Source organism: Anas acuta, chromosome 14, assembly GCF_963932015.1.
Source record: "Anas acuta chromosome 14, bAnaAcu1.1, whole genome shotgun sequence".
Classification (NCBI taxonomy): Eukaryota; Metazoa; Chordata; class Aves; order Anseriformes; family Anatidae; genus Anas; species Anas acuta.
In genome coordinates, this window is record NC_088992.1 from 4930798 (window position 1) to 4944472 (window position 13675).

Genomic DNA, 13675 nt, shown 5'->3' on the forward strand with positions numbered 1-13675 from the left:
CTGAGTCTTCTGAGCACTGCAATGCTTTAGCCTAACAAAGCCTAGACAGGGGGCTTCCCACTGGGAAGCCTCAGTAAGATACAGGTTACAGGACACTCAGCAGAGGACGTAATCCTTTCTGCCAAGAAGCCTGCCAGCGTACGAGCACGGTGCTGAGAACAGGGGCTGCTCACGGCACTTCTGCAGGCTCTGGAGCCCGTGGTAGTGCTTACACAGACCTGCAGCCCTCCCTCGTGTAACAGCACAGAACCAGGCTGTGCTGAATAAAAGCAACACACAGAAGCAATGTAATGCAGACACTTTTTTTTTTTTTTTTTTTTTTAATCAAGGAAACTCCACCACTTATACCTACGCAAGAGTTTCACCTCTGAGTCTCTTTATATAAAGAATTTTAAGCTACTTGCTGCATGGATGTGTCCTGCTGCACGTGCTTACTGAAATGGGGCCTTCACCCCATTAGAAGCTCTCAGATTACTGCAATACTAATAAATAATAGAGCACGTTTAAACATCAGCTGTACCACAGAACTTTATAGGAACAGACTAAAAATACTCAGGCTGAGGCTCAGCTTTTTGCCTCTCATTACGATACTTTGAGCCTGTAACTATTTGGGAAAATACTTTATAATGAGAAATAAGAGCAATTGTCTCTTTTCCTGGTAGTGTACAGTGCAGTGCAATCTTCTGAATGTATGAGGATGGAGAAAGAAGCAATAGAGTAGAAATGAGGAAAAGCAGAAACTACAGGTACTTTTATTTCCACATGCATATTCGTGAACTGCTGAGTTGAGTCAGGGGAATCTTTGCATTTTTGGTTTTTCAAAGCAACCAGAGTTTCTTTCCAGCCTATACTGTAATTTAGAGCTGTTGAAATCTCTACGAGAAATAAAGCTGAAAAACAAAATACACACAGCTGAGCCAATTTTTCTTTTTTATTATTCTAATTTGACACTCACATTACAAAATTTAGAAACCATAGACAGTTCAGGCAAACTGTTAAAACACAGTATAAATTAGGGGGGTTTAATATATAAATTCTATACATAGGTAAGTTAGCTTGAACATGACTGACAAAAGGATTTCAGAACAATCTTACCACAACTGTATAAAAAGGCATGGAAGTAGGATGGGCACTATAATCATGAACGCGGGTTAAGACATTTTCCACAACAGCTATAAAGCGTAACAATGACCATGCTATCCTGGCGGTGTTCATGTGGGGTACAGTATGCATATTACCATTAACATTTTGCAAGATCTATGTACAGTCACGAAATTATAACAGCCACTTTCCAGTAACTTTTACTGTTTTCTGCCTGCGCAATTAATAAAGTGGTGATATTTGTTTTGAGGACTTCTAACGAATCTACATGGGTTTAGTATTATGGAGGGTAGGGGGATTTCGATTTGACCCAAAAATGCTGATCATAACATGAAATAGCTTAATTTAAAGGAAAAGGTACAGGAAAAGCGGAGCCCCTCACTACTATTGCTCCCACAGTCATTATCTACCAGTCTTTTAATCCATATTTCTTTTATTTCCTAGCTTATTCTCGATTAAAAATAAAATAATTTATTGTCCATTTTTCTAAGCACAATTGTAAAACGGAGTTATAACAGATGAAATGTAAGACTAGAATTTGGGTGTCAATATGGGGTAATTTTGGAATGCACACGCTTCCCAGGTGACTGCGGACACATCGTTCCATCTTTGAATTCCTCATTCTGAATATCAGGACAATTCTGCTTACTCATTTTTACCCTGTGTGTTTAGGTCTGTGAATAAACGTTTTGGAATAGCGTGTTCCTGGGTTATAGGTTTAAGATAACTGGTACTGTCACATTTCACAGAACTTGGTAAAAGCGAAAAAAATACTAAAATCTGATTTCTCACCTTTATATACCAATGAATACTTGCTTAGAGTCACCAGTTCGGGAACCCAGCAGCTAATTTATTTCCCACCTGCATGGCATACTAGCAGTTTTATTTCTTTTTACAGACTGACTCCTAAGGGAAGTACTTACACATTTGTAAGACTCGTATCTTGAAACACTTAAATTTAATAGCTGTGTGCTTGTATCGCTCAGGAAGAGTTAGGAGGATTCTGCTGGAACTATTCCTTCCAGTTCAAGGTGAGGACATACTGTAAGTGATAACCCAGCCCAGGCTGTTTTGGAAGTACAGATCATGTCAAGTGTCTAGACTCTAGTCCCTGTTTTCTCAACTCTTCAAACTCCCTTTTTGACTCATGGGCCAAACACCAGGAAAGCGTCATATGCTCAGTTATCCCCAAAAGCCTGGAATTCTAGAAGCACAATTAAATAATGAAAGCAGTGACAGAGTACTGACCAGTTACAGTTCACCGAGGAAGTTGCATTTTCTCTGAAAGGTAGCTGGAAGTTACTGGTCAGAAGTCCATTAAATAGGTTGTGCACATATTAGAAGGAAATTTACTGTACAGATATTTAACTTACAGGACTTGTGAGCTCTGAACTCTAAGCCTTCTGGATTCACGAAGGGCTGGGAATGTTGCTGCACTGCAGTATTCGTCTGGGCTAGCACTTTTAGTGCCAGGGAAGAAGGGAGAAGGACTCCCAACGTGACAGCTCTGGCATACGACTGCAGAGCCCCTGTATGGCAGAGAACTAGAAAAATACTGGTACGGCATTTCGCAGAAGCTGTTGATAGAGCAAAATACCACTTCTGTGGAAGGAAAGGTATCAGAGGGAGAGGTGGCATTCTAAGCCACCCTGAATTTACAGCGTTACAGTCTGAGGCTGGCCACAGTGCAAGGCAGGGGATCTAGCCAAGAGTAACTCGTACTTTTTTCTGTAACTCAGGTTATCGCCAGAGTTTCAGTGTCTTGCACCTGTGCAGAATGTAGGAAATGCCACCCCTACAAGCTATTAACTTCTAACATACATCTTGCATAGTATAAAAATGCAGAATGTGATGCCTTCTATGTGCATTAACTTAATGTATTTGATAATTTCTGCATATCTGAAAATATGCAAAAAGAATTGTAAAATAAATAAGTACAAAACAGATTAGCTTCCAGATCTGTTTCATTAAAAAGGGTGACTTGCTTGCTGCCTCCCTGATCAGCTCAGGGACTGGATCTCTACAGAGTAGCTAACACTGGCTGCAGGGAAAGGGACCCACTGCAAGGCAACATGCTTTCTTTCCAACATACCCAATGTGAAAACACAAATATGGGAGCAGCTTGCTGTGTGTATCATTTTTTCACTGGATTCTCTCCTGCTTTGGACTGCCCAGCTGCCATTGATATTAAGAGGAATAGCACATGCACAGGTGTCATTTTGCACTCTGCTGCCATGCTGTGAAATATAAAAGTTAACAACCATCAAGGCATTGCTCATAATTCTTACGTACCTATTTTACCATGCTGCTTAGATCTTAAAAATTCTGTCAACTAAATAACAGATTCTCCATTGTTTCAAGTCCTCCAGAGGAACCTCTTTTAGTTTAAAGAATTTTCTTGTAATTATTCTATTGGACGGAGAGGGAAGTATGTTTTGCCTCAGGTGAACTTCCAAGAATTTCTTACCTTTCAAAAGCATCAGAAACCTAAGGGTGCAGGCTCAGATATGGATGTGCACGACAGCTTTGTACAGGAACATCTGATCACTGCTGCATCCACCGGTTGGTGTATGTGCTGCCAGACAGACGCCAGCTGGATCTGCACTGCTCCCTTGCCACAATTCAGTAATGCCCTGCACCAACTACCGTGGTAATTTCACTTAACAATGCTTTTTTTAAAAAAACAAACAAACAAACAAAAAAAGCCTTTGGCCCACAGTTGAGCCTCTGAGTAGTGCCAAAGGAGCTTTTCCATGTTTCCTTGTCATTCCTAATCCTATTCTGCAGTTACAACAATAGAAATAATGTTTACAATCAAAGGGGTTTTAATTTCCAAAGAAAGACACTCCTGAGACAGTAGTGCTGATTTCTACCACTTTAAAAGAAAAAAAAAAAAAAGATTTCTTAAAAGCCAGAAGGCCAAATTTTGCTCTCTGATGAGATAATTCACTGGATCAAATTCAGTCCTTGAATTTGCTGTTGAAACTACAACAATGTCAAAGCAAACTTTTGCCAAGGCTGGATTTTCACCCTGTTAAGTGCACCTGCCCATCTGAGATTTGCAGTTGGCTCAAATGAAAGGCCGAGCACTACACCAGTTGCCAATGCAATTTGATCCCTATACATAACTTTAAACAATGTACTTGCAGGACTGCTCCAAACCCCACCAAAATCAATGGGAATTTTTCCTCTGACACATCCCCATGCTGGGTTTGGTCTCCCTCTATGAAGCAGTCACTGTTAGGCCAGATACCATTAACTGCATAACATTTTTAGACTGATATGCATAACTATCTTTTCTACTAAAACATTTTCTTTTTGATAACTCCAACTACAGCTTCATTAACCTGAACTCCATTCTGAACTGGATTTGCAGTGCTCATGTGCTTTAAAAAAAGGTGCATAAACTATTGCAACACAGCATGATAAAGTAACGAGGGTATCAGTAAGGGACTGGCTTGATTTTAAGGGGGTGATTATCTTATCGCTACTGACCACATCATAAAAAACCTTCAAGCTGAGAAAAGTCTCTCTACGCTTGAACTGCTTTTTATTTGAAATGCCACAGTAACTTGTCTTGATGTTAGTCTAATGACTACATGCCTTACGGTGGCCTAGTGTTTGGCGTTAAGTGACACCACTCTTTTTTTAAATCATGGTAAGAGCTCTCCACATGTTTCTAGCAAGGATACATAAGTATCAGAGCTGTTTTTTCTCATTTTGTATTTCACATAATGCTAATATTTTTTTCTGAAAGAAATCCATTCCTCAAATTGTCATCCTTTTTTTTTTTTTTTTTTTTTTTTCCAGTTGTATTCAGGCTTTGTAATGCCTGTTGGTGAAGCAGAGCTCTGACCACACCACCCTGCTGTCTGTCTGGAGCTGTACTCCCGAGTCAGGCCAAGCATAAGGCACAAATGCAACCGAAGCTGTAACTTAACTCTTGAAAATCAATTTAAATCAATAGGATTTTGGCCACGGAGCTATGTGAAGGCAAGCCACGATTCCTCAAGTCTATTTTGAAAGTATTGCCGTCTCATTTTAAGTTGTTGTGTACTCTCACCTCCAAGTTATCTGCAAGGTGCAGTCAGCATTTCTGGAGATCACATGCTATGGATCAATGTACCATGCACCTCTATCAAGCAGTAATTGCTTCAGTATTCACCAAGAGATGAGGATGTTTAGCACCTCTAAGAAAAAAAGTGTGTGACTACATAAAGATTTAAAGATGATCTGGTGCTTCTGAAAGCCCCACTAAGCCCTTAATACCTCCCTAAATCTGACTTCTGTGCTTCCATTTTAAGCACTGAGGTTTGAAAGTTTTGGACTATGTTTAGCTTGCAACATCGATAAACTTTATGAGACCAAATTTTAACTCATTCTTATAAAATTGCCTGATTGCAGGAAGGTACCCCAAAATGTAAAATATTATCAAGAACAATCACATTTTGATTAATCTCCTGGGTGTTAATACCTCAGCTGTACCAGCCTCAATGGGATCATTAGAAAAGGAGTGAGCATTTGCACTTTAAGAAACAATTCTTAAGGAAGGGCCAATCCACCTATGGGGGGTTTCAGATGACTGAAAAAAACCATTCCATCATGAAGTCACGCTGTGCCTACTAAAAAGATTCAGACATCACAAAAAAAAAAAAAAGCCCATTTAGCAAACACTTATGAGCATTAGCATTGTTGCAGGTACATTTGTGGTTATTGCTCTGTATTTGTTTGGAATTAAACAGGATTTTAATGGCATCACTCTGGAAATGGTTCTGCTTGAAGGAATGGCTGTGTGCGTACATTTCTCTGTATAGCTCTCAGCTCATGTACAAAAATTAACAAACAGCATATCAACAGTGTCACCAGAAGCATTGCTCCCTGGCTGGAATGATGCTGTACTAATCTTACGCTTAGTTCTTCCATACACAGCTTGAGTATTGACATGACATTTTCCCCTGATACGTTGCCCCTACTTGAACTCATGTGCTAATAGATAAACGAAAAGGAGAATTGGATTTCTGCCTTGAGCCCCTCCGTGCACAAATCTGGATGAAACTGTCCTGCTCACTTCGACTGCTCATCTCACAAAACTGCAAGAGTGGATTCCAGGTTGCCACGGTCCAGACTGCACAGGTTGTCACAGATCAAAACCCAACACAAGAACAGCACTGTAAACACTACCAAGCTTTAGTATGTCACGTAGAACATGTCTCGGGCCACCGTACCCCAGATCAGCTTAATTTTCTGGGTTGCCCTCAAACAATAGCTCACCAATACCCCTCACATTTCAACAACTCACTCATGCATGGGTAACTTTTGTGAGGCTTGGCAGTGAGCAGGAACAGTTCCACCTTTCTGGCTAAATGCAGAACCAGGTTTTACGATTAACCTCATTTTTCCAAACCCTACAGTCATTTTGGAATCGCTCTAAATTGAAATAAAGCAGTTAATGATTTCAAAGCAAATGATATGTTCTGCCATTGTAGATGGAGAAAGACTGGAAAATCTGAAAGGCCAGCATCAAATCAGTAATAAAACAAAGTTCAATATCACATGGCATTTAGGTTTCATCAAAGCTTTTTGAGGTCTGTTTTGGGGCAGGTGGAACAGTCCCTTCACATACAAACAAGTAGTCTACTGTTAGGGCTTAGTTTTGAATCTAATATCCATACAGTTCATTATCGTTTATTGATAATATATGAGCACCATGATCATTGTACCAGTTAGAAGAGAAGCCACCGTCTCTGTATTATCTGTAAGGACGTGGTGGATATGGTTTAGACCCTAAAAACCAAGTAAGATAAAAATGGTTATCTGTTAATGAATGACAAATTTTGTACTTTAGTTCATTCATTCCAGTCTGAAAACCTTTGTCTTTTTAAAGCATACCATACAGTTCCCACTTCTGAGCAATTACTTCCCCCTTCCCATCCTCTTAGCATCATGTTGCAAAACAAACAGTACTGTATTAATTGGAACCTGATAGATTTTTTTCAAATGCTAATGTCGTATCTTTTCTTGTAAGTGTGATAAAGCCCTCTAACGGATGCATCTCACCATGAACAAAATTAGGGAGAACACTACATACATTAAATAGAGGTAAGTTGAGCCCAGAGTAATTTGCTTCTTCAGTTCAGCTTGGGGGAGAGGTGGTATTTAAGGAACACCGTCTACACTGTATGCCCTCCGCAGATCTGCCGAGATTCACAGTAAGAAAAACAACAGTGGTGGGAAGAGTAACTAAGCAATAGCCATACTTCAGATCATTCTCTGTAAAAATTCATAGGATGTGTCCGACTCTCCCATGCCGATGTGATCTGTATGTGACATACATGTGTACGTATGAGCGAGTTATGTCATTTTCATCCACTGGAAGCTTATACCTGTTGCAGTCAGTGCTTTGTTCAACAAGGCTGGGGGACTGCTAATGTAAGATTAAGTTCTTCTTTCTTCATTCAGCAATGAACCAGATTGCTGCTGTGTCAGTTTAATTTTATAATCCTCAGAGGGTTTAAAGAGCTGCTATCTGAAGCACCTGCTTCTGAAATAGGCGTGTCTATTTTTATTTTTACATTTCCATTCTCTTTTGCAGTACCATGGTTCTCCATGCTCCTGATTTTCTTCTGTTTTCCTTCAGAGGCAAAGGCTACAGTGATCCTGACGCAGTTTGGGCACAGCCACAAATGGTCTGTCCTTCCTTTATCTCTCTCCTAGTTAGAAAAGCGTCCATGTGCACAGTTCTGTTGATTTCAGTGGATGAATCCAGTTCATCCAGCATGTTAGGCAGTCAAAAAAAAAAACAAAAACAAAAACAAAACAACAACAAAAAAACTCAAACAAAGTAAATTGTCTACATCCCAAACAGGCATCTTTGGAATCAGTAGTGCAAAATGTTTGCGGATTTCTTTTCTTTGACCTACTGCAATAATCTCTTAATCTTCAAGTCTTTCCTAAAATAGTGGATCTGCAAATTTAAAACATAAGAACAGTGAAAAAGTAGTAAATATAAACATGGTGTTTTTTTGATTGTTTTAAATCACTCTCTTCAGATTCTCATTTACATCAAACCATTTACCATCACTTATAAATCTCTTACAAATAAGAGATGTAAACTGTAGGAAGATTACAGGTACTGCACTGTATAAACACACAAGTGGAAGATATCCTTTAAACGGGGGATAATACGAGATTAAGTTTAGTTTTTATCAGCACAGACACAGCTCTGTAAATTAGTCATAAATGGAAAAGACCTCCAACAGAGGTCACGCTTTAAATGCCAGCACTTTACAGGCTTTGACTATCAGTGCAGCATTTTGGAGGTACTTCAGAACTGAGCTGATATAGTGAGTGGTTACCTTAAGGATTTCCATCTGTCTTTTTCAGTCTGGTTTTCTGGACTTTCACTTTCATAGGAAGCCAGATACAAACCTGTAAAAGGTAAAAATATATTATTTCAACTGCAATAGGAACTCCCTCTCTTCGTGGTCTATCATGTATCTGGAAATCAATATGACACTGGTGTTTAGCTCACATTTTTACCTTTGGAAATCTGTTAATTTTGATGGAACCGTAAAGGAGGCCAGAGTTAAAATATGTTAGCATGACATTCTTATAACAACACTAAAAAGTTAAATGGTCTCCAGTTTTGAATAAAGGGATCTGGGCCTATTTACTTCATCACAGTGCTGCTACCAAAGTGTTATATAAACATTTAAAAAGAGAAGTGACAGTGAAGCAAGCACACTTTCAAAATTAAGGCTTTTCCCATTACTTAACACAACTTAATCTTCCTCGATCTTTTTAAAGCTTAAGAGAACACGGTATCTTAACTGGATACAAAACAGCCTCAAGATAAGAATGAGTTACAGAAACCAGAGAAGCAGCACAGTAGAAGAAAATAAACAGGTCTTTTTTTTTTTTTTTTTTTTTTTTTGGTGGTGGTGCATTGATGTCTCACTGTCTTCACACTTTTTTTTTTTTTTAAAGTAGGCTATGATGTGTGTTCACATGCATGTCCTCATTTCACTCTTCAGCGATGCTTCACTCTTTAATGCAGGAACCACCTCAGTATTCAAACCTGTGTTATAATTCAAGCACATTTTAATACTCAAGGGTTGGCCCACTATTCCTCCACACCGTGACAAGCACAGTCCAGCTGTACTTCACGCACCAAGGTTGCATCTATCTGATACATTCTCCCAGTTTTAATTAAGGTGAATCTTTCCACCCAGCACTTCCTCCTGGCTAACAGGGGAGGCCTGCTGTGGCTTCTGCAAAGGGCATCTCCTGAAGTGTAGGAATATGGTAGGAGATGTGGGAGAGAAAATCTGCAAGCAATTAGTGGCTTGAGGTCACTCTTTTTCAGTCTACCAGCCCCAAAACTGTACTTTTAAACACCACTTCTGAGATACCCTTGACTTTCACTTTGTGTCCCTTCAGAGCCCAAATACGGAACAAATGTCTCCTTTTACTGCATTAATTATTCAATTTTGGTAGTCATTTTTCTTAGCATTTAGGCAGGATTTTTGAGGGACTATTTTGACATTTTTAACTATGAAATAAAAGCTGTCTGGTCTGATTAACCTGGATCAGTACAGAAAACTGCCTACAGAATCGAGAAAAAATAAACCCAGTGCCAGTATGGCTTATGGGAACATAGCTATAGATGACTTCTGTGCGTGACAATGTACAAGAAGCAACTGACATGACCCAATATGAAATGGCACAGCCCATTGTGCTGGACACCAAATTGAAAGAAACAAAGAAAAGACAGATAGGACTAAAAAGACAACCAAAGACATAATTTCAGACCAGCCTTTTCATATAGCTACAGCTTAAATTAATTACTAGAAAGGATTTTTCTTAAAAATTCTTTTTTGTAGATAATATATTTCTTTGTTGTAGTGAAGGAGGTCAGTGGGACTACCACAGCCCCAAGCTGTGCTCGCTAAAGAAATGACAGCGTTGGTTTGCAGAAGAGATTAGTCCTGGCTCCATCAATCACAGAATGAGTTTGGCTAAGGGACAGCTGACATTCACAGCAGTCCATGACATGGTTTTGTGGCCATTTTCTTGATTACAAAAATAGGGCCAGCATGGCAACTTCCTAGACAGCGCCTCATAGAGAAGCTATGGACTAGAGAAAAGCTATCAGGCAGCAGCTTTACAGGGTAGATGGTTTTATCTGCAAAAGCATGTTGATAGTTTGGGGATAATACACAAGCTGTGTGACAGAAAAGCTAGGAAAGAACCGGTCAGTAAGACAGATCTCCAGAGCATGAATCAGGTTGTTAATTAGTAGTGATGAAGAGACGTATTTTCAGTGATTAGAGATTGTACTGTCTTACCATCTTCAGTAAAAATGGGAGCAGTATGCAGGTAGTGGATTATGTTAGCGTCTTGTTCAAAGGGACATTCCACTTGTTTCCATGTTATAAATTCTCCTACTTGCTTAGCCAGTTCCAGAAATTTCTGTGAAGATAAAACCATTCCATTCAGGTACAGTACCATTATCCCACTAAGTAACCACATCCAAGCAGAAGACCAGGATCCAGGATCCCTCGTGCCAACCACAAGGACATGAGGAGAAAGGAGCCTTGTGTCTTTTAGATGGGTGCATTTTCACCATTCGTTTACATGGGAAAGAGGGAGGAAAGGGTGTGCTGCATTTCTTCTTACATAAGTGAAAATGTATCCAGGAACAAAGCTGGGGTTATACATACTTAAGAACAGAGGGCATAAACTTTGATGGAAGGGGAGGGAACAGAATTATACACATCACATGAAGTGGAATGACTCCAATCCCTCACAAGTCTTTAGGCCTTCCAACAGCAAATGTACATGGCAAAAATATTCTGATATAATTTAAGGGGATGCCAGGCTTTATCTTATGCATTACTCACTATCTCACAATGGCAATGGCTGAAAGAAAAATTTAATGCAACTGATCAAAGAGGTGCCGAAGAAATGATTTACAAAGAATCTGAGGGCTGGAGAACCATTTTCTCGTTGACACGGGTCAGTTCTTTCAAAAGCATTTCATCTCTTCCCCCCCCACCAGATTACATGATCACAGCAATTGCAAGGCACAGCACAATGCAAAAACCCGAGTGCCTGCACACAGCCACTAGCAACACGTTGCACCACCATAAAACCACCCTCTCTGGCACAGGATATATTAGTACCTAGTGCTGGGGCTGCGGGGGAATATCCTACTTCTGTTGATAGAAATTCTTCTGGGTAAGACTTACAGGCTGGAGATAACACGTTCTAATCCTTACATCAATAGCACGATATTTAACTCATGAACACAGTGACTCTGTACTCTATATGTAATTCTGCCTGTATTCTAATCTTTCCGTAATGACCACAGTCAGTTTGTCTTACTCTGCCAAGTCTCTTTATCGAAGTGAGAAAGGGCTAAGAAGGCAGATACAATTTAGTAAAAAGTGTTTTATGCTGATTTGTCAAAGCATGCGTGTAAGGCAAATACAGCTTTCCTTGTTTGCTGAAAAAGTCCTCTTCCCCTCCAAGTCATGTGTATAATCATGTACGCTGCTGACACGGCATTTCTAGCAGCCAACCCACATGAAGCAAGTCAGAATAATCTGTTTGTCATGTTTGTATAAAATATATACATTATTGCTTTTAGAAAACATTCTGAGCTTGGTTTAACCTTCAAGCAGTCATTTGAGATTGTCCCTTTTGGCACACTCAGTCTTTGTTGGTCTGCACTGAAATTGCAGGCGAGCAGTCTTACATAGTGCTGTCAGAATGGGAAAGATAAAAACAGTTTTCAGATCTTACTTCAAAGTTGACGTGTCCATTTGGAAGGCGATTAGCACATCCTTCATTCAAAAAATAAATGTCTTTGATCAATAGGCTGAAGAAGGGGATCACAATCTGTGAAAAGAAATGGCATAACTATTATCTTTCCACTTCAGTATTTTCTCTGCATGAAACGAGAACTCAGCCAGGAGAGAGGAGAAAAAAAGTATTAACTTTTCAGTGTTTTGTGCACCTATAAAGCAGCAGAGTGACAGGCAAGCAAAAGGGCAGGAGGGTATAGAGACACCTTCAGTCATCAGGAGAAAGAACGCTGAAGCGAGTGTGAACTGAAAACAAAGTGCACCGAGCAGACTACCATGACTAAGAAAATACTAATAACCCAGTTTATTAACTCTTGGTACATCACAGCATCATTGTCTGAACCAGCCTAAGGTAAGGAACGCAATTTAGCCTAAGGTTTGTTTTCTACCAAAAACTATGATACTCACTGTCCAGGATGGCAGTGGTCGTATAAAGTCAAAAGAGACACAGAGAGCTGGAGCCAGGCACTGATCTCCGGCTAAGAATTACTGCCAGCCTCTGCCTACATACTTGTTTTCAGACAGATACAAGCTTGTTCTGCCTGCTCCATGCTGCCTGGGAGCTAGGTCACCATCATTAATGGTACTGAACATAAACTAAAAGCCTTGCTGAGAAGGAAGGTATATTAACGTGGGCTCAGTGCCATGCTAATACAGTTACAGAGCCACCAGCCAGCTCAGAGCGTGGGCAGTTTGTTCTCATCTGCATCCAAAGCGCAGCAAAGGCATTCCCTGGGATACCAGTTCTCCACTCATCTCCAGAGGATTTGTATCTTTTGGTCACCATTTATTTCCCCAATAAAAATATGCCACCCTGCATGTTTTGCCTTCCGCGTTTCTGTAGTAAAAACAACAGAAGTGGATAGAGTTACACTTTAACGTTGGCTTCAATCCAGGCACTTTGCTAGCATAAAATCTGGGTTAGTGCCAGAAACTCCAATTTCACTCCCTTTTGATTCCCCCCAGCGCATCCAACCCACCCACACGCCGAAGGGCAGTTGCCTCCTGCAGGAAGAAGCAAGCTGATGAGATCAGACGTGTTCTTGCTCTGCAGCATCGCGTGGCAGCGACGCACGGCACGGCGCTGTACACGCTCCCAGCATTTCAAAGCCGATCAGAGACCCAGCATTAACACTGAGCACTGGGTTTCCCAGTGGACTGCCTTATTTTGGAGATGGAACAGGTCAGCTAAAACCAGGCTTAGTTCCTGACGAGCACAGTGCTCTGAATGCTGCACGAGGCACCACCCTCCTTCGTTAGCGGTGCTCTTCTCACCCTGTACTCTAGCAGGTTTCCTTCTGCCTCTGTATCACATCTCCTGCTTTTGAGAGCTGCCTTCCCGTGCCTTTTTACAAGCCTGCTTCTGAACAAGTACAGGGAGTTGTAACTACACCATTTACACCCTAAGGAAAGGGCTGGATTAAAACAGTCCGGACTGAGCTCAGGGGATCGTCCATGGGTATCCTGAGATCTTCTCCTACAGCCTGTGCTGCAGGCTCACGCCAGCACCCTGAGGATCACATCACGATGGAGTGAATGATGTATTTCTCAAGCAGGTGGACTGAGGCCCGAAGCCTCCATGTGTGCTTCTGTGGTGCCCAACTGCTGAGGAGAGGGGCAGAGGGGACTGCGACCTCAAGCTGTTATAAGCACAGCTCAATTAGAGGAAAAATATTTTCTTCAATGAGAGCACTTTGCTACAAGCT

At 40.6% G+C, this 13675-nt stretch overlaps 1 protein-coding gene across 3 annotated transcripts in view; it reads right to left on the bottom strand.

The window, feature by feature from the left end:
* Nucleotides 1-913: 913 nt before the first annotated feature.
* RASGEF1C (RasGEF domain family member 1C) overlaps nt 914-13675 on the bottom strand; it is a 74363-nt gene continuing 61601 nt past the window's right edge. For all 3 annotated transcript variants that reach the window (XM_068697684.1, XM_068697683.1, XM_068697685.1), the window contains exons 11-14: nt 11908-12003; nt 10449-10572; nt 8457-8529; nt 914-8065 (exon numbers count right to left, since the gene is read on the bottom strand). In XM_068697684.1, coding sequence (XP_068553785.1) covers nt 8041-8065; nt 8457-8529; nt 10449-10572; nt 11908-12003 — 318 coding nt within the window. In that variant the 3' untranslated portion in view covers nt 914-8040. The remainder of the gene's footprint in view (nt 8066-8456; nt 8530-10448; nt 10573-11907; nt 12004-13675) is intronic.